Raw genomic sequence first — 22,839 nt, forward strand, 5'->3', positions numbered from 1 at the left:
AGCTACTTCCCTGAAATTGAACACATCATCTTATTTGGACAAGTGGACTTGGCAGAGATCATGAGCCAAATTCATCCTGCAACGAATACAGACAGACCACAAAGGGGGATTATTAACTCTGCATGGTAACCATAACAACCCCTCATCATTTCCTCTATTCAGCATCCGATACAAACAGACCTCTGGTCACGCTTTTTATTACTTGCTCAAAATGAATGCGTGTATAATATCTGGTTTGTCTGGTTTGACTACCCACACATTTTGTAACAAAGCAGACTTATTAAGTAGCCACAACAGTTATTGTTTTTTAACATATTTGACTTGTTTTGATACTGTAGATAATTATTTCTCTACACAGTTCTTGCACTTTTATTACTATTTACATTAAAAACCTCATAGAATTGTCTCTTTGCAATTGCACTTTTAAATGCTCTTATAATTTTTGTGTTATGTACAGAAATCGACTTACTAGCATTAGTGTGCACCTGATTTATACAAGGGTTTCCAAAACAAAGAGGTTGCCATAACTATTTGCAGCTCTACACCTGTTTGTATGTAAAGCCCAAACGAAATGCAATTCAAATTTTATGCAAAAAGAACTCTTGATATCAATATTGGTTTCTGCAGATATTGACAAAGATGGCAATTCTATCAAAAATGAGGGGGAAAATGGATTGGTGAATCTCTAATGGTTTAAAAAAAATAGATTTGACTATCATCTGCATAAGCATGGCAGTTTGGGTTGTTGTTTTGAAAAAAATCTGCCTTCATGGCAGCAAGTAAAGACTGAATTGAAGGGGACCAAGTATTGATCTTTGTGGAACTCCACAGTCATGCTGTCCTGGAAGTAAGATTGCCAACACAGATAAAATTAAGACTTGGACCAGTGGATGTAAATGGTGGGCAGGAATGACATGTCACAGATATAAAACATACTGTATTTGTTGATTGCCAGGGTAGCTGCCCAAATGTGTGAACTGCACCTTTGATTAAGAGAAATGCCACATAATTTTGAATCAATATGCAAAAATGAAAGAATAATCTCTTTTTCCAATCTGGAAGATTCCTACAGTAATCCCCAACACCTGCAGAAAGTATGAATAGACTGATTATAATAATAATCAGTAGGGCTGCAACTAATGATTATTTTCATTATCGATTAATCTGTTGATTATTTAAACAATTATTCAATTAGTTGTTTGGTCAATAAAATGTTGAAAAATATCAATCAGTGTTTCCCAAACCACAAGATGATAAATCTCTTGTTTTGTCCACAAACCAGAGACATTCAGTTTATTGTCATGAAGGAACAAAGAAACCAGAAATATTCACATTGAAGAAGCTGAAATCAGAGAATTTGGACTTATTGTCTTTAAAACCAACTCAAACCAATTATTTGATGATTGTCAATAGTTGACGATTAATTTAATAATCGATTATTGTTCGATGAATCGAATAATTGTTGCAGCTCTAATAATCACAAAGCCAGGCCTCAAAGAACATTGAATGAATCAACCAGCTGTTGAAGGTAGACAGACAATTCAATTCAGACGTTTTTACTGGCCACGCCCATGGTTCTGTTGCCCCCCTTTTCCGATTGGCTACAATTGCAGTCACGTGCTAATTCTGTCCAATGAGCATAATGGTTTTTCATATCGTGGGCGTGTCCTGCAGTCCTGCTGCTGAGACCGGGAGCTAACGTGCAGCAGCCGTTTAACACCACTGACGACACCTCGGTGAGTGAGAAAAATAGAAAATTATAGCCCTTAATATAAACAGTGTAATTAATTAGGTGGTCGAAAACGCTAAGGGGAACTAATGAAGCGTGTTTGTCTAAAATATGGTGTTATTTTATATCCGCTTCAGATATTGATCCATTGGCCTCGTTCGGCTGTGCTAATGTGCTAGCTGTGGCTGAGCAGTCAATGGGGTCTCGGTCTTCTTGTCTCCTCGACCATTTTAGTGTCTAATAATAGGCAACAGACCAATAACACAATAACCAGTTATGTGTCTACACATTCTATTTAGTATTTCACTTAACAAACGTGATAGGTATGTGATGTTTTCTGTGTTTTGTGGCTCGGTGAGCAGGTCGGCACGACGCAGCTTTAAACAACGGGAGATGCGTGTTTTTGTGGGGGATGTTAGCCACTGAGGCTCTGCACTGAATTAAAATGGCGTCTGTTTTTAAATTCCCCTGATGGAGCAACTGGGTCTTGGTCCCCTTTAACTGCAGGGCGACTTGTTCGTAACTCAATCTCCTTCCTGAAATAAAAAAAAAGTGTGTGCCGTTGCAGGTTTAACTCCTCTATCTGTAGCTGAGCGCCAGTAACTTGTTGACTAACAAATACAAATGGGGTCAAAAAGGGTCATTGGCTATGCTCGTTATAGTTTCACATAATTTGCATTTTCTGACACTAAAACGTAATCACAGGTATGCTTTAAATTATCATTTGAAGTAGAGCATGTGAGCACGCTGGGTGTGTCACAATAAGTGAATAACCTCACCATTTCACCCTGATCACATCATGTCTTTGTTGCACAGTAGAGGCCCCATGATTACAGATGAAAAATCAATCACCCGTAAAGGAACTGGGTAGAGGTGTGAATCCCAGAGGCCCCTCGATACGATTTTATCCTGATACTTGAGTCACGATACGATATTATTGCGATTTTAAGCATTTTGCGATATACCTATATATATACATATATAGGTATATACATATATATATATATATATATACCTATACCTATAGATTCCTTAGATCTTCTAGTTTCTTACGAAACCAGTATATCCAGTATATTCCTAGTGAGCCAGCGACAGCAGCCGGAAATAACAAAAACGGTGAAAATAATTACAGCGACGGACCGCTAAATATCGATACTTGGTTGCCATGAATCAATATAATATTGCCACGCAAAACTATACTGTATCGATTTTTTTCCCCCACCTCTAGAACTGGGGTTGATTTCGACTTGCAGATCAATTATATGTAGCAGCACTGTCCTCACTTGTCAGTCTTACTTAGTCTACCGAAAAGATGTTTTTAGATCATACGTTAGTCAGAGGTATGAATGTCAACATGTGAAGAAGCCTGTGTTCTTAGTGGCTGATTTATTACAATGAACTGCGTTTGTTCCTCCACAAGTAGGGCTGCCATTAATCCCTGGGGCATGTGTTGCTGTGCCAACAGTCCTCCCTGTTGCTACAGCTGCTATTTATTTCATAGATAAATGAGAACATTAAGTGTGCTATCCTGTTCTGAATTATGTGCCATTTTTAATCAGCAGAAATGTATTCAAATCAAATATGTTTGCCAGTTACCTACACTCTCCTGGTCTGTCTTAGTTTTTAGTTGGCTGCAGATTTTTTTTTTGACATTTGAATGCATTCTCACTATAAACATGTACATTCGTTTCCCCTCCTGTACAGACGGACTGCAACATCGTCATCTGCTGCAGAGGAGACCATTTTTAACGCTGTAATTTGCTTGATAAAGGAGTCACCACGTTCTTCACAACAATGGTAAATCATTTGTCTTTGTGATTTGAAGTCCTGCATCACAGTATTGTGTATTTTTTTAATCTTGGACAATAAACAGCCAGCCAAATCACAGCACACATTGGCCTTTTTGTGAAATATCGCTGTTAACGGGACAAATAAATGTGCCACAGCTAATTTAAGTTACAGGACTGGTGCCAGTGTTTTGTCACTCCAGTCTGCCTGGGGCTTTAGGAACACATGCTGGAGCTTCCACATGACTGCTCCTCTCTAAATTGGCTTTGGCTGCCTGTGCATACACTGGGCTTGTTTAATCACTGGTGTTAGAAGCTTGGCCTAGACATGAGACTTTGTTATTAAATTTTTAATTAATCAAAGACAAGTGATCGACAGAGAAAGCGTGTCTTTTAATCTCCATAAAAGCTCTTTGCAGGTTGACCAAGTGCCAGCTCCATAAAGCAGGATTAATGAAGATAGTTTAATAACGGTTCTGAATAAAACCTGGAGCATTTTAACCTGTCCAGTTATCAATGTAATGCAGTAAGCCTGCTTTATGAGACAGGTCTCTGTTCTATAGATAGTAATGATTTATAAAACTCACAGCACAATTAATGTTCATACATTATTATAAAAGTAATTGTCAGTTTTTGGCTGTGCACATAACCGTTAATAACATCCCTCCCCGGGCTTCTTACCTGAAGCAATTTAACCAAATACGCCAGGCTTATTTCTATTCGACTGACGCTTCTTAAGTTGATTTGGGTTCATAAAGCAAATTCAACTAGTTTCCCAGTATAATTTCCCTTAGGAACTGAACTATGTGAATTTGCCAAATGTAACCAAAGCAAATGAAAAATGAAAATCAACCTGGCATAAGCTTGTACACCGGACTGGAAAGGCAACAAGGGATGACCTAGGGCTGGGCGGTAGTTCGGTATTACTAATTATACCGATATATTTTAGAAAGAGATATGTAGTTGACGCCATACCGATATATAATATCTTTTGATGTTGCCTTAACTTATGATCGCCACTTGTTACGGCTGTTTGCTCCTTGGCCTCTAATTTGCATTTCGGATTGCAGATGAAGAGCGACTCAACGTTTTTTGCAAAACATGCCACAAGCAAATTGCTTCAAAAGGTGTAAGCTTTTGAAACTGATATAGTCTTTAAATAAAACAACTTGATGATGATAGTAACTTGTGATATTGAGTTAAAACTTAACAATTTCAAGTTTTGTTTAAAATACCAATGTATATTGTATATCACCATTCGGCCTAAAAAATACCGGGATATGAGTTTTGGTCCATATTGCCCAGTCCTAGGATGACCCAATTCTACTATGGTTGATGGAAATCCTTAAACACTATGAACATTTCTAATGTGGGTTTGGAAAGTGCTTTGTTTTTGAATGAAGTTCTTGAGACTGCTTGAAATTTAGGTTAAAGAGAATGCCAAGTCAAGTTACAAAGAGGTGATACATTTTGAAATGAAACTTTTAAATTGTCTCCAAATTCAATAACATCTGATTTAATGTGATGAACAAATGAAATAAGCAGTATACTGTATGCATGTGTATAAATACGTCATTTGCCACAGCTATAGGGTGCTGTAAAGGCTTGAAAATGCTTAGAAAGTGCTTAACTTTGATGTTATGGACCCTGTAATTAGTCTTTGTTGACCCAGTCACAGCATGGAACTTTTCCTGGTATTTTTCAATTAAAAAATATAAATTAATCTTGTGTCTCTCCACCCCTAGCCCCCTCCGATGCGCCACCGCTCCATGCGTGTCTTTATGAACGATGACCGACACGTCATGGCCAAACACTCTTTCATCTACCCGACTCAGGAGGAACTAGAAAGTGTACAGAACATGATATCTCACACAGAGCGGGCGCTGAAGGCCGTTTCTGACTGGCTGGATAAGCAAGAGAAAGGAACCTCCAAGTCTGACTCTGAAAGCACAGAGGCTGATAAGGAAAGGTGAGGACATGTCGGTGATGTCTACTTGGTAGTAAATTAGCCAGTAAAAAATGTTTAAATTCACTTTGTGTATTTTTTTGTGCTCCTCATGTATCTGCTGTGTGTCCCCAACAGTGAGCCTAAAGATCAGGCCACTCGCTCTCTGCGTGGTGTAATGAGGGTGGGACTAGTTGCCAAGGGCCTGCTGCTGAAAGGGGACCTTGACTTGGAACTGGTGCTCCTCTGTAAGGACAAGCCGACCATCCTTCTGCTGAAGAAAGTGTCTGAGAACCTTGTTACGCAGCTCAAGGTGAGAACGTGGCTCAGCTTATTCAGTGCACTGATATGCTACAACATTTTGGTTAGTCAGACCAAAACTGGGGTTTCGAGGTAGATACAGATGAATGGAGAGAACATTATATTTGCAGATGTGGTGTTTTTTTAAGTAAGATCCCTTATATTTGGTTTTATTAAAGAAGATTATTATTAGATGTGTACTGATTGAGACCGCTCATCGTACAGCCATGTTATTGTTCCATACTGCTGCCAGGGAATAATCCTTGTTTGTCTGCATTGACACGAGACAGAAATCTGCTCCTGTAGTTTTATGCACGTTGAGGCTAAAGCACAGAATGTGACCAGACCTGATTTAAGAACATTTTCTCCCCTATAAATGTTATTTTATTGACTAAAATAAAGCTAAATATTCATTTAGGTGTTTCTGCTATATTCATTTATGACGCAGTGAGTTCCTGAAGGCAGCAATTGTTCATAAATGCAAAGTGTCTGTGGGCAGTTCAGGACAGTTGAGTGTGTTATCTAAACCGCTAAAGTCAGTTGAACAGGTGATTCACGTCACATTTCCCCAATCCGTCTTTATCAAGAATCTTTTTGACTTGGAAAAGTGCACAGTTAACGGCTCGTTGGTCTAGATGTTGTTTCAATGTCAGCTTTGTGTTTGTAGTTGTTATAATTCAGGGTTTCAAAATAAAAGCAAACACATGGAGCTTTCAAAATAAGAGCACATGTTGTAAACACCACATAAGAGTCCACCACATAATTTATAAGAAGATAGTCAAAATATAATGCATATATAAAACATAGAAAAACCCTTATACTCCTTTACAATAATTCATTAAAATATGCAATGACTAAGATGGATTAGTGGCATAAGAATGTGCGAGAGGCACCAAATTTAGGCTTTTAGGGGAAAAGTTTCCCCTGGGGGAGCATGCCCCTGGACCCCCCTACTTTCTTCAGTTACCCCCATCTAGAGCTGAAACAATTAATCGGTTATTCAAACAACAATCGATTATTAAATTAATCATCAACTATTTTGATAATGATATAATTGATTTGAGCATTTTTTTAAAGACAAAAGTCCAAATTCTCACAATAAGTGATTTCAGCTTCTTCAATGTGAATATTTCTGGTTTCTTTGTTCCTTTATGACAATAAACTGAATATCTCTTTGGTTTGTGGACAAAACAAGAGACTTGAGGACGTCATCTTGTGGTTTTAGAAACACTGATTGATATTTTTCAACATTTTATTGACCAAACAACTAATCGATTAATCGTTTAAATAATCGACAGGTTAATCGATTATGAAAAATATGTTAGTTGTAGCCCTGCCCCCATCATAGTCTCTTAAACTCCTGTGGGAAACTCTGGTTCTAAAGCTTGTTTTGTGGCCGAGTGTAATTTTTTATACTTGCTAAATTGCTGATTGATATTTACACGCTCACACCATCCAGGGGACAAATAACCCTTTAGACCTTTCACACACCCATACGGTTTTCTGCATTACTGCAAAAATGTGGGCTCATATTTCCATACCACTCAGTGTCACACAGCCAGGTCAGAGAGACGTTTTAAGCCATAATTTAGTTGTGTCTTTAAACACTTTGCCCTTTCACAGTCCATCACAGAAGACAAGTATGTGGTGACGCAGCACATCCGCGAGGCCAGTATCGTCATCAAGAACACCAAGGAGCCCCCTCTCACCCTCACTATTCACCTGACATCCCCTTTGGTTCGTGAGGAGATCGAGAGGGCAGCTACCGGAGGTAAGCTCCGAAACCAGGGCCTCAGTGTTTTTTATTTTAGTGGCTCCCCTCCTCCAGCAGGGCGGCCAAGCAGGCAACCAGGCTAGACAGATATTGTTTATTGGGCCTTCAATGGAGCTAGGGGACAAGAATGCACCGTCACATAATGAAACTGCGCTATGCTTATAGCTCTCTAGACTCTCTCGTAGTTCCATGTAATGTAATTGTACATTTTTGATGGCCCAATATACAGTATAGGGCAGGTAGTTTACTGACTATGAAGACATGGCTTTCTCTTCCCCCCTTAATGATCAAGGTCGCCAACGAAATGAAGGCTTACTGAGAATTTAACCAAAAAGAGAGACCACTTTGTTTGCATGTGTTTTATCATTGATGATGAACGGTTTGCATTGCAGCAAAAATGAGTAGCAAAAACATGTGGTGAAACTGTCCTTGGTTGTTAGACCCAACAGTGGGCTGTTAACTGTCTCTGGTGTTCATTAGCAGGGAAGGCTCGGGGTTACGGATAACGACAAGGGACGCTTGGATTCTGCATGTATGTCCACTCAAAATCCACGGGGTCGGCCCCAGTTGTGAGCTACTGGTAGCTTAATTGTAGCTATACAAGAACAAAAGTAAAGTTTCCAATGGTTCTTGTTTTTTAAGAGCACCCAACAGTAGTGAGGATCTCAGTTTTGGCAGGTGTTGAACCTTGACCTTATCTGTAGCCCCGTGCCGACAGTGATGCCCAGTTTGGGTCTTCTCTTTTAAGCCATCAGTTTTGCTGCAGTGTGGACTTGTTTTGATACCCACTTTTTGTGCATCTGATAACTTCTGCCTGTGGTTCCAATTCTGATTCTCTCTGTCAAGCCTTCTAGTTTGTCAATTTTTAGGGACGCTGGACCTTTGACCAACTGGCCGCTCTCTGTCTCGGAAGGGGCAAAGTGCAGTGTACCCAGTATAGGGGCAAAGGGGAGGGGCTCTACCTCCTGTTGACGCCAGAGAGAAAAAAAAAAACATTTATGTTGAACCATCCATGGAGACACAACCTCCCTTTTGATACAACCAATTAGCCCTTAATAAAGGCATTTCTTTTAATGGGGCTGTACCGAATAGTTTGAAGCGTTGTTCATAATGTTGACATTCAAAATCAACATTCGAATGCTGCACAGCTTTTTTCATAATTATTCATTCAGTTTAAACTGTGTATTTGTGCACAGTTGTAGGTAAAGATGAAACTACACCAATATTGTGGTTATTACACAATATGTAGAATTAGATTCCAGTGGTGGCTGCATAGGATTTTTTCCAACCGGTGCGATTCAAATATTTTTCACTAACCAGAGGCTTTTAATTGGGAAAGTAAAATAAAAAAAATTAACTAATTATTCTGCCTTGATCCATTTGTTGGCGTTTAGGCTTTCAAAAACAAAATTTTCACTATTGTTGAAATGTTTGTTTCGGGAAAGGGGGGACAAGTGTGCTCTTTAGAAAAAAATGTATTCAATAAAAGGAGTAACTCATGTAATTTGATCAATCACTTTATTCAAATAAGTGATTTTGTGACTTTTATTTTGCTTTTGATTTATTTTTTATGGGTGATGATTTCATCAAATATGATAAAAGACATTTGAAGCTTCATTCAAAAGCCAAAATAGGAGCGTTGAATGAAAAAAAGAACATTTGGTACAGCCCTAATTTTTAATGACAGGGATATCTGCAATAAAAAATGTTTTTTTACTTAGTTAAGTTGCAACCTGCCTCAATATACTGTCGTTGTGGTGGGTTTTAAGCCTAATCATTGTGTGCCGGGCCGTGCTAAACTCTATTAACTGGGAGGTTGAGAGCGTTTGGTGGTTCTGCAGTGGAGGGGTCCCCCTCCCCTTCCCCCTCCTGCCTGTGGTTTGGGAAGGCTGCCTGTGTTCCCCCTGGCCGGCTGACAGAACTCCCCTTGGTCAAACTGTACCTTGTCTTCTTATTCCACCTGCCAATAGAATCGCTTTCAGTCAACGATCCCCCGGATGTTCTGGACAGGCAGAAATGCCTAACTGCCTTGGCGTCTCTCCGCCACGCTAAGTGGTTCCAGGTTTGGATCTTGTCTTTATTTGTCTCTAAAACAGAAGTAGTTTTGAGTTTGGTTTTTATGCTGTTTGTTCTTTTTGTCTTTTATTTGGGCGTTCCATGTGTTGTTTTTTTTTCCTCTTTATTTACTCTTTTGAAGTGTACTTCCTGTAGTAATACTTGACGATCTGGATGTTTGTTTCTTAGGAAACCTTTGTCATTACACTGTTGTAGAGTTGCTTTGCTCACTTAACAGGTTCTACCGCAGTGCCATTTTTTTTTTTTCCTCAAAAAAGACGTTCAGTGCTGCTTTTTAGAGTTCCTTAGTCTCCCTCACAGCTGCTTAACACAATCAGCGAAACAAATCTGGGACTAACACACCATGTTTCCAGGTGCAATATTTCTATCATGTCAATGTTGGTGTGAGTGAGTTGTTATTTTTTCACATCTATGCAAGCTAACGTAACTGTATCCCAAATCGGACACCATTCAGCTAAGCTTGTATCAAAATTTCACATTAACTACTAATATAAATGATCATGTTATGCTTCCAATTAATGTAATGGTCTGAAACTAGAGTCTAACTTATCTTTCAAACTGTATATTGTTTTAACCGTGTACGTTAGCCTCGGGTTTACCATAGCTAAAGGATGCTAACGCCGGTCAATTAGCTGTGTGCTATCTGTATCCCATATCGGACACTTGGATCTATTCGCTGTAAAACAATGGGGGGCTGCTGAGTTTTTCGGGGGAAAGTGGATTTTTCTGGGTAAGCCAAATAAATATTACCATTATCAACCATTGTTATCAACACACCTGGACTGTACTTCTGTCCTTCACAATGAAACACAGTACAGTAAAAATATAGATGTACTTTTTTTTTTTTGTACTTCGTTGCCCCAGCGTTCTTACTGCTTTCTCTCATCAGTTACTTTCCTATTGTAATTAGACATGTAAATCCCCATGTACATAAACTAAATTTCACACGTGGATTATTAAATATGTATAAATCAACAATGGTGGTGGCGACCTTATTCAAAATGACCATGAAACACTGGAAAGTGCGGCATTGCAGATGTGTCCGATTTGGGGTACAGTCTCTATACTTTTAGAGCACCGCTACCTCATTCTGTAGTTTGAAGAGAAAATGTTCCTTGTAGTGAACCATGTTGATAATAACTCATTATAGTACTGTGGCGTGTCATCTTTGGCTTCTCCCGCTATAACAATCCGCTCCATCTCTGCAGCTTTTGTAGAGTATGTGGCCTCAATTTTTCCTGTTCTCTGGCTGTTTCTGTCACTGTGTGCAACAAAATCAACAGGAATATTGCACCTTGAGTATTTTTTTTTTTTTTAACTGTCACTGACTTAACCATCACCCCTTTCAATGACTACAGACCTAAGCACATGCTTTAAAAAAAAAAAAAAGTTTACTTGGTTCTCACATCAAAGCTTGTATTAAGTTTGAGGTGGCTGTATTTACACTTTTCTTCCTGAACTTAATTCATGAGCGTGTTTTTCAACACGATCAGAAATGTTTCATGTCTGATAACACCATCAGTCACGTTGGCTATTGACTCACAGCCATGAATGATCTGAAGTAGGCTCTTCAAACAACTCAAACATGATCAATAATTCCAGACACTTCCATAATGACAAAGCTCAGCTGTTATAGTCTGTGTGGCTTCATTTTTATTTACTTTTAATTTATTTATGTTGCTTCACGCTTCACGTGGTCTTCCTGTTCGACTAAGGCTGCTTGTCCTCCTCGTGCCCCTCCCTCCCCCCTCCCTGCTTGTGTCCCCAGGCCAGAGCTAACGGGCTGCGCTCCTGCGTCATCGTCATCCGGATCCTAAGGGACCTCTGCGCTCGCGTCCCTACATGGGCCCCGCTTCGTGGCTGGGTGAGTGAAAGCTCCCTGCTTACAGGTGCTGGAAATCCCCCTGAACCCTGCTCACCATGGCCTCATTTTACACTACAAAATATAAGCCCAGCACCTTCTCCACATGCTATACATTTTGAACTGACATTTTGACAACACTACTTACTTCTAGTCTTCTCTCTGCATCAGTCTGGGTTTAACAAATATTTGTTGCATGACTGTTGGTCTCAGCAGAGTCATTCATGGCTTCCCCATTTGACCTGAGGATCTGACAGGATCTGATTCATGCAAACTGTTTAAACGGGAAATTGACACAATATTGTACAAAGTGATTTTAAAGAAATTAGGGATGGGCGTTTGGAAGAAATCTGCCAACTCAATTACCTATAATGTTAACGATCAATTAATCGATTAAATGCTGCATGCATGGGCAAAATAAAATGCAACTTATTGCAACTTTCGCTTTGCAAACTGAAGCTTTATCCAACTTGATTCTCAGCTTATTGGTTTATTCACGTACGGCTGCAGAACTGAACTCTCGGCGTGTTTCTGTTCAGTGATACTGATACACAGTCATAGACACAATTAAAATTTAAAAATACACAGATCGATAAAAATTCCACATGATGGACCAAATTCTTAACAACTATTAATCGATCATCGATTAATTATTTCCATCCCTAAAAGAAATATCACTATTTGACGTTACTTTTTCTGGTTGAACATGATCCGTTCAACGACCATCAGAAATTTGAAGATCTGATATTACCTGTTATTCTGTACACTTTCTATCTAAGAAAGCGTACTTTTGAGGTCCAGTGTTTGGATTCAAAACTGCTTCAAATTGCTTGAAATGTAGCTTATATAGGATGTGTACTAAGAAACAGGTGACACATTATGAAACATATTAATGTGTGACCCATTTGTAGGATGCTGATACATCATTTTGGTTGTTTTGGAAGTGAAATAATCAGTGTAGTGTATATACTACATGTTCTGTATATAAATGTGCAATTTACCACAGTTATAATGTCCTGGAAAAGGCTTGAAAGGTGCTTGAATTTGTATTTGAAAGAAAAAGGTGTATAACCCTATAAACAAGTGTATTTGAAGCTCAGGTGATCGCGGCTTCTCAGAGCCGTTAAATATGTAACAAGTCGTTTTCCAAACACTAGTCCTGTGACTCAAAGCCCCAAAACTCTGTTTGACATTAACACTTCCTTTGATAAAGCTTTGTCTGCTTGGATACAAAAAGACGCCACCATCCCAGTTGTCAAATTGCAGAGATCCTATCTAATGCAGTGACCTAAAATCTCTGCGTGTTAGTGGCCGAGCTTAAAAATAGCATCCTCAAACAAAGAGTCTCCCTCTCTCTCTTGTGCTTCACAGCCACTGGAGCTGATCTGTGAGAAAGCCATCGGTACAGGGAACCGGCCCATGGGGGCAGGAGAAGCTCTGCGGAGAGTTTTAGAGTGTCTGGCTTCAGGAATCCTCATGGCAGGTGTGTGTGTGGAAAGTATCTCTAAAATGCTATTTAATTACTCCTTTAAAGTGCAGAATAAGTGTGGAGCATGACGTTTCCTTGTGTCTTAGAAGGTGCTGGAGTGTCAGATCCATGTGAGAAGGAGCCCACAGATGCTATTGGTCACTTGGACCTCCAGCAGAGAGAAGACATAACAGCGAGTGCACAAGTAAGTGAGATAAAAGTGTTTGTATACATCACAATGTCGTAAATGTGTAACGCAAACCGATACCTGCTAGCAGCGGGACTTTATTAATGTATCGGAAGAGATCTGGTTTCCGTTTGTAGATGGAGAAGTATTGACCAGTCACATTTGAGCAGGCTTTTATTGCATGCAAGTAAGCTGTCTGTGTGAGGAGCCAGATAAGTAGAACATGGCCAAAAATGCAATCTGCCTTCATATGCAGAGAAACAACTCGATCACAGACATTGAATCCCAGCTCCATTCTCACGTCTCAAATTGCTCATCAGATTGTAAGCAATTACCAGCGCAGGGAGGAGGACGTCTTGACCCAAATATACATTATCACTTCTCTACATATCCTCCTCTTAAAAATGTTCCCCAGAAGCTAAACCGTCATCAAACCGATAGCTGACGGGTTCCGAGATGTATGTGTGAAATTAATGTTTCTTGTATCTACAGCATGCCTTAAGGCTGTCAGCTTTCGGACAGCTTCACAAAGTGCTTGGAATGGATCCTCTTCCTTCAAAGATGCCCAAGAAACCTCGTAGTGAGACTCCTATTGATTACACAGGTAAACCAGTCTGAATAACCTGAGATCCACAGTAGAGACTGTTGATTGTTTTATTTTTAACTGTATAGATGCAATTCCATGAGCTGCTGTTTATGGTCTTATAATCATTTTTTTTTTGTCTGTGCTGCAGTGCAAATCCCCCCTAGTACAGCCTACGCCCCACCAATGAAAAGGCCCATTGAGGAAGAGGAAGGAATTGATGATAAGAGTCCAAATAAGAAGAAGAAAAAGCTGCAGAAGAAATGTAAGTGCTCTCTTAGCTGCTGTATTGAATCATTTGTACGAGTGGTGTATGAGATTTGTGTCTGACTGGATGTCCTGCTGTTACATCAGCTCCAGAAGAGAAGGCTGAGCCTCCCCAGGCTATGAACGCTCTGATGAGGCTCAACCAGCTGAAGCCAGGCCTCCAGTACAAACTGGTATCTCAGACCGGCCCAGTTCATGTTCCAGTCTTCACCATGGCTGTAGAAGTGGACGGCAAGACCTTTAAGGCTTCTGGTCCTTCCAAACGCACTGCCAAGCTGCATGTAGCTGTAAAGGTGAGCACAGCATTCACAGCAAACATCTTCAGTAAATAATACATTTTAATATTATATTTTGATATATTATACAGTAACAGAGAAAATTATTAGACCACCTGTTTCTTCAATTTCTCTTTCATTTTAATGCCTGGTACAACTAAAGGTACATTTGTTGGAACATGTATAATAATAACAAAAATAGCTCATAAGAGTTTCATTTAACCCATTTAGGCCTAAAATGCCTGGAAAAAATCCCTGGAAAACCTCTGGGCGATTTTAAAAGAATAATTTTTCTGGAAATTCAACAGAAGTGTCAACGCTTCTACTAAATAATAGATTTTTCAGCCTCTGTAGCAGATAGAAATTAAATTCAAAAAGTATTCGAGAGCTTATAGCTTAGAGCTATATCTGAGCTCCCTCCGCTATAGTCGTCTTCCGCCATGATTTCAAAGTTCTGGAAAAGTCCCATGTTGCATTGCGACACTACAACATGTATTCTGATGCATTTTATTGGCCAAGAGACCGAAAATAGGTGGAAAAAACTAGAACTTACTGCTTTCCCGGCTTTAATGGTAGAATAATGCAAGAGCACCCCCGGTTTTAATGGTAGAAATGCGGTAATGCTTTCCCGCCTTAAATGGGTTAAGAGCTGATATCTAGACATTTTTCATGGTTTTCTTGATAAAAACCAAAATCAACCTTTTAGTTGTACCAGGCATTAACATTAGGGCTGCAACTAACGATTATTTTCATTATCGATGAATCTGAGGAATCTAAACGATTAATCAATTAGTTGTTTGGTTGTTGAAAAATATCAATCAGTGTTTCCCAAACCACAAGATGATGTCCTCAAATCTCTTGTTTTGTCCACAAACCAAAGAGATATTCAGTTTATTGGCATAAAGGAACAAAGAAACCAGAAATATTCACATTGAAGAAGCTGAAATCACTTATTGTGAGACTTATTGTCTTTAAAAACTGCTCAAACCAATTATTCAATTATCATAATAGTTGACGATTAATTTAATAATCGATTTCTGTTCGATTAATCAAGTCATTGTTGCAGCTCTATTTAAAATGAACAATAAATTGAAGACAACATGGGTGTTCTGATATTTTTTCTGTGACTGTATTTGGCATTCTTTGGGGTTTCTTTTAAACCACAATGAATCTGTGTGGACATCTGCAGGTCCTCCAGGACTTGGGCCTGCCCACAGGAGTGGAACTGAAGACTGAGCCGGTAAAAGTGGAGGAAGTAGCTATCGCCGTGGAGGAATTGAAGCCGGTCATAACACCCATTGAAACTAGCACTACTGCCACAGGAGCAGCCGCTGCAGAAGCCACTGATGCTGTAGAGGTACGGAGCTCCTGTCAGCATGTCAGCGACTGCTGATCATACGCAGCTAGTTAAAGTTTTTCTCACTGACCATGTCTCTTAACTGTCAGGCTGCTCGCCAACAGGGACCAATCCTGACTAAACACGGCAAAAACCCCGTGATGGAGCTGAACGAGAAGCGGCGCGGCCTGAAGTACGAGCTCATCTCGGAGACCGGCGGCAGCCACGACAAACGCTTCGTCATGGAGGTGGAGATCGACGGTCAGAAGTTCCAGGGGACGGGATCCAATAAGAAGGTGGCCAAGGCCTACGCCGCCCTGGCTGCTCTGGAGCGACTCTTCCCCGAGGGCTCCATGGCCGAGGCTGCTAAAAAGAAAAAGGGACCACCCATGGTAAGCACCCAGTAGAACAGGAGAACATGAAAAAAGGCTTAAATCAAGGGTAAAGTTGAAATTATTATGATGTGATATATTGAAAAGGTTTGTGTCAAATATGATGCAGTAGGTATCTAAAGAAGGAGAGCAAATGAGTACAAAAAGTACAAAAACTAAAATATTGAAACTGGAAAGCTCTATGGTACATAATTCTCTGTGTATGAGAATATGTAAGGAATGACAAGTATGTGGTGGATATAATGATTAATACAAAATGTAGTAATGGAATGGAGGATATTAAGGTAATATAAAAAGAGAAATCAATAAATATACAATAAAAGCTTTGCAATAAATGTGTACGTATCACCGCATATATTTATAACAAATGTTATATGTTGAACATATAATTTCTGTCAGATGTAAAATGGATATAAAAAATAAGTAAATGCAGTGAAGATTTTTATTTTTTTGTTTCTAGAGGAAAAAAGCTGAAATGGCTGAAAGTATCAAATGTGGTAAACAAAGAATGCCTGCAAACTGCCTTTTCTTTTCTAATCGCAGTAATCACTTCAGTTAAGAATCGAGCTAAATAAATTATTAGTCGACTAACTGTCATTACATTTAGAAAATCAACAAATTTAAGTTGCTTGGAAGTTGATGGTTGATTGAATCAACAGATATTTAGAACTGAGTTCTCCACTACAGGGTGACACAGACGTGAATTATTTTCCATCTGTCCCAAGCTGTTCCCACAACGAAAACCTCCTGTTTCCTCCTGTAAAAAGCCTTTTTTAAAGGACACAAAAACATAAATAAAACATCAGCCAAGAGTTCCTATTTCTGACATGTTTAGGGGGCTTCTTCCTGACATGTCCCAGTAGTGTGATTAAAAAGTCAAATTTAATCCCATCCAGCAGGAATCCCACCGGAATTCTGTGACCTACACGATTCCGAAATGCCAGCTTCCATTCTCCACAAGTAATCCTGTTTTAATAACAACTAAATTAACCTGATTTGATGAATAGTGGGCAGCCCTAGCTAAGAAAATATAATTTTCTGATAAGTATTGAATGTACTGGACCATAAAGGGTTAAATGACGGTCTGCATGGACAGAAAATAATGAACCTGCTGTTCAGTGTTGATAAAAAAAGTACAAATAAGGTGCATTAGGGTAAAAAAGTGGCCACTGGGAAAGTTCGAGTCTCCATTACAAAAAAGTCCCAGAGGGATTTACAAGACTCCGGTGACTCCGATGACATATGGTTTTCGATCGGCGCATGCTTAGCGACAGTTTCCTGGCCCCAGAACACCAACATGGCCCGTACCTCTTTTGTTGTTTACTCTCTGCTGCTCCATCTTGATAATACAATTATTGATGTGACTACTAGGGCTGCAAGATTATGGCCAAAAATTATTTTGATCAATATTGTAATCACGATTGTTAATCACAATTTCATCATGTTAGGGAAAACATCTGTATTTTTATTACACTACTTTTAAACAAACAATCGGAATATTTTTTAGTGTGTGTACAGAGTTTCCGGTGCTTGTTGTAAACAATGTTTACAAGTAAGTGAACACCTCCTGCAGCAGCAGCACATACACACTGTACTGCTACAGAGCTAACTGTTAGCCTGTTAGCAATTTGCAGACTGGACGCCAAGGGCTTAACATCCCCTCCGGCTCTGCAGCTGGGAGAGACAGTGGAAATCCCCAGTTCTTAACGAGCCGACGGCCTCACGGCTGAAATCGTGATCACGATTAAAATTCTATGAATTGTGCAGCCTTAGTGACTACTCCCTGCCTCGGCTGCTTTTAAAAAATGGCGCTTGTTGTCATCGAGTACTATGTCACATCCCGCTTAGCGTTCAATCCAAACAGCAACCAGGCTGTTTTCAGAGGAGAAAAATGGCCCTGCTCTTCAACAGGGCCAAAAAAGGTCCGTTCAAACAGCTGCTAGAGCAGCTCACATTCAAATCAGGGACGTTTCAACCCGCCTCTTTCCCGGTATTCGACTTTTGTGAAAATTCACCTATAAAATTGTTTGTTTCCTTTTTAGCACACTCCAGGCTTTGGCATGATGGGAGCATCTGGAGGCGGAGATGCTGCTTCTCCCCGGGGCAGAGGGAGAGGAGGACGAGGTCGTGGAAGGGGCAGAGGCTTCAATAATGGAGGAGGCTACGGTCAAGGAGGTAGAAACCCAATTATACTGTAGCAGACAGACGTATTAAAATGATTGACAGGGTGTGAAATTGGATATCAAACGTGTTTCATTTCAACACAGGTGGCTTCGGAACATACGGTTATGGGAACAACGCGAACTCCGGTTACAGTGAGTATTCATTTCATCTCTTCTAATCCTGCTCTGACTGGATATTTCCTCTTTGTCTGGGCTGCAGTTGGGCTGTCATTTATTTACCATGTCAGAAATAGATGTCCTGGCGCAGGATGGTGCCTCTGGCCAGGACTCTTACCTGTCTTACATCTACCTAACTAAAGGGATGTAGCCTATTATAGGGAACAGTTTCACTCCAGGGCAAACGGCAAAGGAGTCCATATAATGATAAAACATGTTGGGATGTTCCCAGTTCAATGATTTTACATTTCTCTGCTTTAAGCCACAGGATTGAATCTGTTTTGACAAGCCCCCACTCCTATGAGAACCCCTTTTCTTCCCTCTGGCAGCCTGTTCTGAGGACTGACCTACCTGAGCGTGACAGGAGCAGAGAAATCTAAAAAATAAAATAATAAGAAAAAAACCCAACAACTCAGCTTGAATACAATCTGACCAAAATGAGTCATTCAACTGCCTCTTTTGCGGCAGAAAAATCGAAATAGACAAATCTAATTTTGATTTTTTTTTTCCCTTCTCTGCCCTGTCTCACTCTTTAGGTGACTTTGTCTCAGACTGCTATGGCTACCACGAGTTTGCGACATAGATCTTCCCCCAGTCTTAGAAAAATCAAAAACAGTCCCGTAGAGAGGATACAAAAAATGGACAAAATTCTCAGTAGTGTTCCAGCAGCATCATGAACTCCCTTCACCAACAAGTCCGCAACCCTGGGAATAAAGCGACAACAACAACCCCTCCGCCCTGTCTTGCCAATCCACTTGTCATGTCCTGACACCTCGAGGAGACGATCTGCCACTGCATGCATGTAGCCAAGTCACCTTCTGTGGATGTACCCGAACGCCTGGACCTCCCCAAACCGCAGGGCTCATTTGTTGTTGATTGCCTCCATGTGTGGGACTGGGACAGGGCTTTGTTTCTGTTCATTCGCATCATGATTGAGGGAAGGCCTGTGGGAGCTGGACATTCTACATTCTAATACCTTTCTGTCACTTCCAGTCATGATTGAGCTGTTTTTTGTTTATTTTTGTATTATTTCTGTTTTGCTTTTAAAAAATGGCCACATTGTTTATGTAGAATCTGCTGTTTCTGTGTCATATCAGCAACACTGTTAAGTCATGGCTACACTGAATGCATGATGGTCTTACTTTGGTGTTTGGTAGTTGCAGTAGCCCATCTGTAACGGCATGAGCATTGATGAAGTGAGGCTGTTGGCACTAAGACTGTTGCTGAATTAGAAAATCTGACGAATGTTTGCTCCAGCTGTTTTTATATGTTTTTTTGTTTGTTTTTTTAAATAAATGTGACGTCACTATTCATTACTGTGTTACTCCAGGGTCTGAATTAATTCCTGAGTACCTGAAGAATGTTGCACAGAACCTATATAAAGTTATGCTTATTTTAAGATTGTGCCATGCTGTTATTTCCCAGATTACTACAACAATGGTGGCACAAATGGAGGAGCCGGGGCATCAGGCAGCCCATCAGGCGGCCCTCCAGCCAGCACAGCCCCAGGATCAGCTCAGGGCTCCTACGGTTCCTACTACCAGAACGATGGAGCCTACACTGCCACTTCTGCCACCAAAACCCCCAAAAAGAAACCCCCCATGCACAAGGGAGGGAAGACACCCTTTCCAGGTCCCCCAGGAGCCAACAGTGGATCTGCAGGGGGGTACCAGTCCAGCAGCCCCCCAGGGCAGGGCTCCTATAACCAGTATGGCCAGGGCTATGGGCAGGGAAAGAAGAGTTTCAGCCAGAACCAAGGAGGGGCAGGTGGATTCTCGTACAGCACTGCCTATCCAAGCCAGGTGACGGGGGGTGCTGCAGGTAGCCAAGACTACAGTTATGAAGGTGAATTTTGTTTTGTTTTAAATGGAAATGTCGAGATGAATCCAGAAGCTATTTCCACATAGAATTTAATTTTATATCTTGCAGACAAATTTCAGCAGCAAATGCTACTACCGTGACGACAAAATATTCCACCACTGTGGGTCAGGATGGCAATATCAGCAGTGCAAACAGCAGCAGCGGTGCTAACAATGGCAAAAGTGCTGGCAGAACTAAAACAAATGGGGAATAGCAAAGCAACAACCTCTGGTTCTAAAAAAAGCAAAGCTAATGCGGAAGTCCCTCAACCAGCATTGTTTCTAGTGGCCAGCAGGGGCTGAATCCACTGGTTGCAAAAATATGTAAAATTGTATGAAATTCAACTGGAAAATGAGTCTACTAGTCTACTATTTGATTTATTACCTCAGTAAACATTTCAATCATAATCAGTTCATGGCCTCAGTCACTAGTAAGACTCTGCTCAGATCTGCTCACGCGTTTACCTCACATACATGCTCCAGTACAGGGAAATAAACAAACGTGGGATTATTTCCATGCGTCGGACCTTCAAGCTGCTCTGGCAGCTCTAATAAACTTACAGGAGTCTTTCCACCAAATGTACAGGATATGTACAGATAGTATTAGTGAACGGAGAAGGATCTGGAATTACCTCCATCACATTTTGGATGCACCAATTGGTCTGAGGCGAGCCAGACGGCTTTGGACGAGACCTGGGAGATCTAGTGGATGGTGGAGAACTTTGTGGAAGGAGTAGCTGATGAAAATACGTGGTATGAAAACTTCCACATGCCCAACGATGCTCTTATGGCTTTAAGAGATGCCGCCTGGCATGCATACCCAATCCAATTCACACACTTTAGCATCACGGTATGCAGCAGATTTCCTCCTGAAAACGCTCGTCTAAATGCGGAATAAAAAGTGAAGACGTGATGCCGCTTTTGCGTCTTCTGTTCAGACCGTCATCATGTAAACGGAGCCTTAGTAGGCTGTTACATCTTCATTGTGAGGCTCAAAATAAGGTTTGCGGCTACGTTCGGACATTATATTATTATTCCAACATGTTATAGATCAACCTCTGTGCCCACTCTGTTCCACAGCAGGTGGTTTTCAGAGATAACTGCCATATGAACAAAGCTCTCACACACACTGTCCAGGTAGTGCATAGTACAAAACAATATATATATATATGCAAACGTGCATGTATGGCTGGCCTGGCTACCAAAACAAAAAACCATGACGCTCCATGAAAGGACACAGAGAGGGACTTTATTTTCTGCACAGGACACCATTACTCCACTACATATTTACATAGCAAATAGTTGTTGGGTGCTTTATAATAATAAAAAAACAGTTCTGAATGTTAAGCTTTACATGATAAAATAAGACGCTGCTTCTTTTTTTGTCCAGAGGGTAATATTGTTGTTGTTATATGTATTCTTCTGGAAACAACTTTCACTTTTTTCACCTACTTGCCTCGTAGGTTTCAACAACCAGTCCAATTACAACTCGCAGGGAGGAGGAGGCAGCAACAACCAGGGCTTTGGCAACAACCACTCTCAGTACCACAACCCTGTGGGCTACGGCAGAGGAGACGGCAGCATGAACTACCAGTATAGATAGACTCTATTCCTCCGTCTGTGAATCATCGGCACCAAGCACCCTGCATCAGTGTCTCAAGCCTTCTCCAAAGAAAGTGATTGATGGCTTGCCTGTGCTCTCTGCCTTTTCCATGTTTGCTTCTTATGTGCTTTTGGGTTTATATGTAGCACATGTGGGCACAAAATGAGTCGTCTGGACATTGTAAGAGTCAGAGCTGAGTTGTGGCTGAATTTAGTGGTCTGTGTCAGTGGTCTGGTCAGTGCTTAGTCTTGTGTTTTTAGGTTATTCTTCTTTATTTTATTTTTTAAATTATACTACCAGTCCTTATCCTCCACTAAATATGAAGGCTGATTCTACAAATTACTCACTCATTAGCTCTGACTTGGTTTCCTTTCTTATAAAGAGTTGTGTGGCGGCAGCCTTTTTTTCTTCTGTGAAACTAGTTAAATCTTGTAGTTTAAACTACAAAGATTTTTCTTTTCTTTTTTTTTAAGAATTCAATAGACCCCAAGAGCTTGTTCTTTTCTGCATTGCTTGTAATTTTGGCTTATTTTGTAAGTTACCTAATGTGATGTAGTTATTTTAATAAATGGTTTTGGAGATTACTGGAAATACATTATGATGTTAAATCCTTATTTCTGCTCAATGTAGCTTTTTCATTGGGTTGAATTTGTTCCTGTTAATGTATAACAAAGTGTGTTTGTATTAATAAATGATTTTTATTTTGAGAAGAAGTCTTTATTGGAGTTTTTACTTAAATATATATCTTACAATTGGGAGTTGCATGACTTATGTAATTATTGACCTGGTTAACTGTTTATTACGTGACTATTAAGTGCTCACAGCTAGAGATTATTCACAACCTGGCAATCTGATTATTAACTGATCCATAGGGCATGGTAAAATATTAAAGTAAAGATTATTAATAAAGTAAAATAGTTTCAAGTATTAGACATTATTTATGAAGTGCATTTCATTATGAGTAAAGCTATTTATTTTTTCCTCTAAGAAATAATTTTTTAAACATCTTTCTGGGCTTCAGAGGCTCCATATATTTAGGTTGGATATCAAATACATGT

The 22,839-nt window shown here is 40.1% G+C and overlaps 1 protein-coding gene across 4 annotated transcripts; it reads left to right on the forward strand.

Moving 5' to 3' along the window:
- Nucleotides 1-1,655: 1,655 nt before the first annotated feature.
- LOC131982581 (interleukin enhancer-binding factor 3 homolog) lies at nt 1,656-22,494 on the forward strand. 4 transcript variants are annotated; one of them, XM_059347079.1, is made up of 18 exons: nt 1,656-1,736; nt 3,434-3,526; nt 5,262-5,485; nt 5,600-5,774; nt 7,385-7,532; nt 9,506-9,597; nt 11,380-11,475; nt 12,844-12,955; nt 13,048-13,145; nt 13,620-13,731; nt 13,862-13,975; nt 14,065-14,270; nt 15,442-15,609; nt 15,714-15,980; nt 18,023-18,155; nt 18,248-18,295; nt 19,745-20,164; nt 21,642-22,494. In XM_059347079.1, exons 2-18 carry the CDS (start codon nt 3,524-3,526, stop codon nt 21,779-21,781), a joined length of 2,556 nt encoding a protein of 851 aa, XP_059203062.1. In that variant the 5' UTR covers nt 1,656-1,736; nt 3,434-3,523; the 3' UTR covers nt 21,782-22,494. The 4 variants fall into 4 exon arrangements, with proteins under 4 accessions (XP_059203062.1, XP_059203060.1, XP_059203061.1 ...); XM_059347077.1 differs by having other exon boundaries at nt 1,657-1,736; nt 15,699-15,980; XM_059347078.1 differs by having other exon boundaries at nt 1,657-1,736; nt 13,051-13,145; nt 15,699-15,980.
- Nucleotides 22,495-22,839: the final 345 nt, after the last annotated feature.

The sequence above is a fragment of the Centropristis striata genome, chromosome 13, assembly GCF_030273125.1.
Source record: "Centropristis striata isolate RG_2023a ecotype Rhode Island chromosome 13, C.striata_1.0, whole genome shotgun sequence".
NCBI lineage: Eukaryota > Metazoa > Chordata > Actinopteri > Perciformes > Serranidae > Centropristis > Centropristis striata.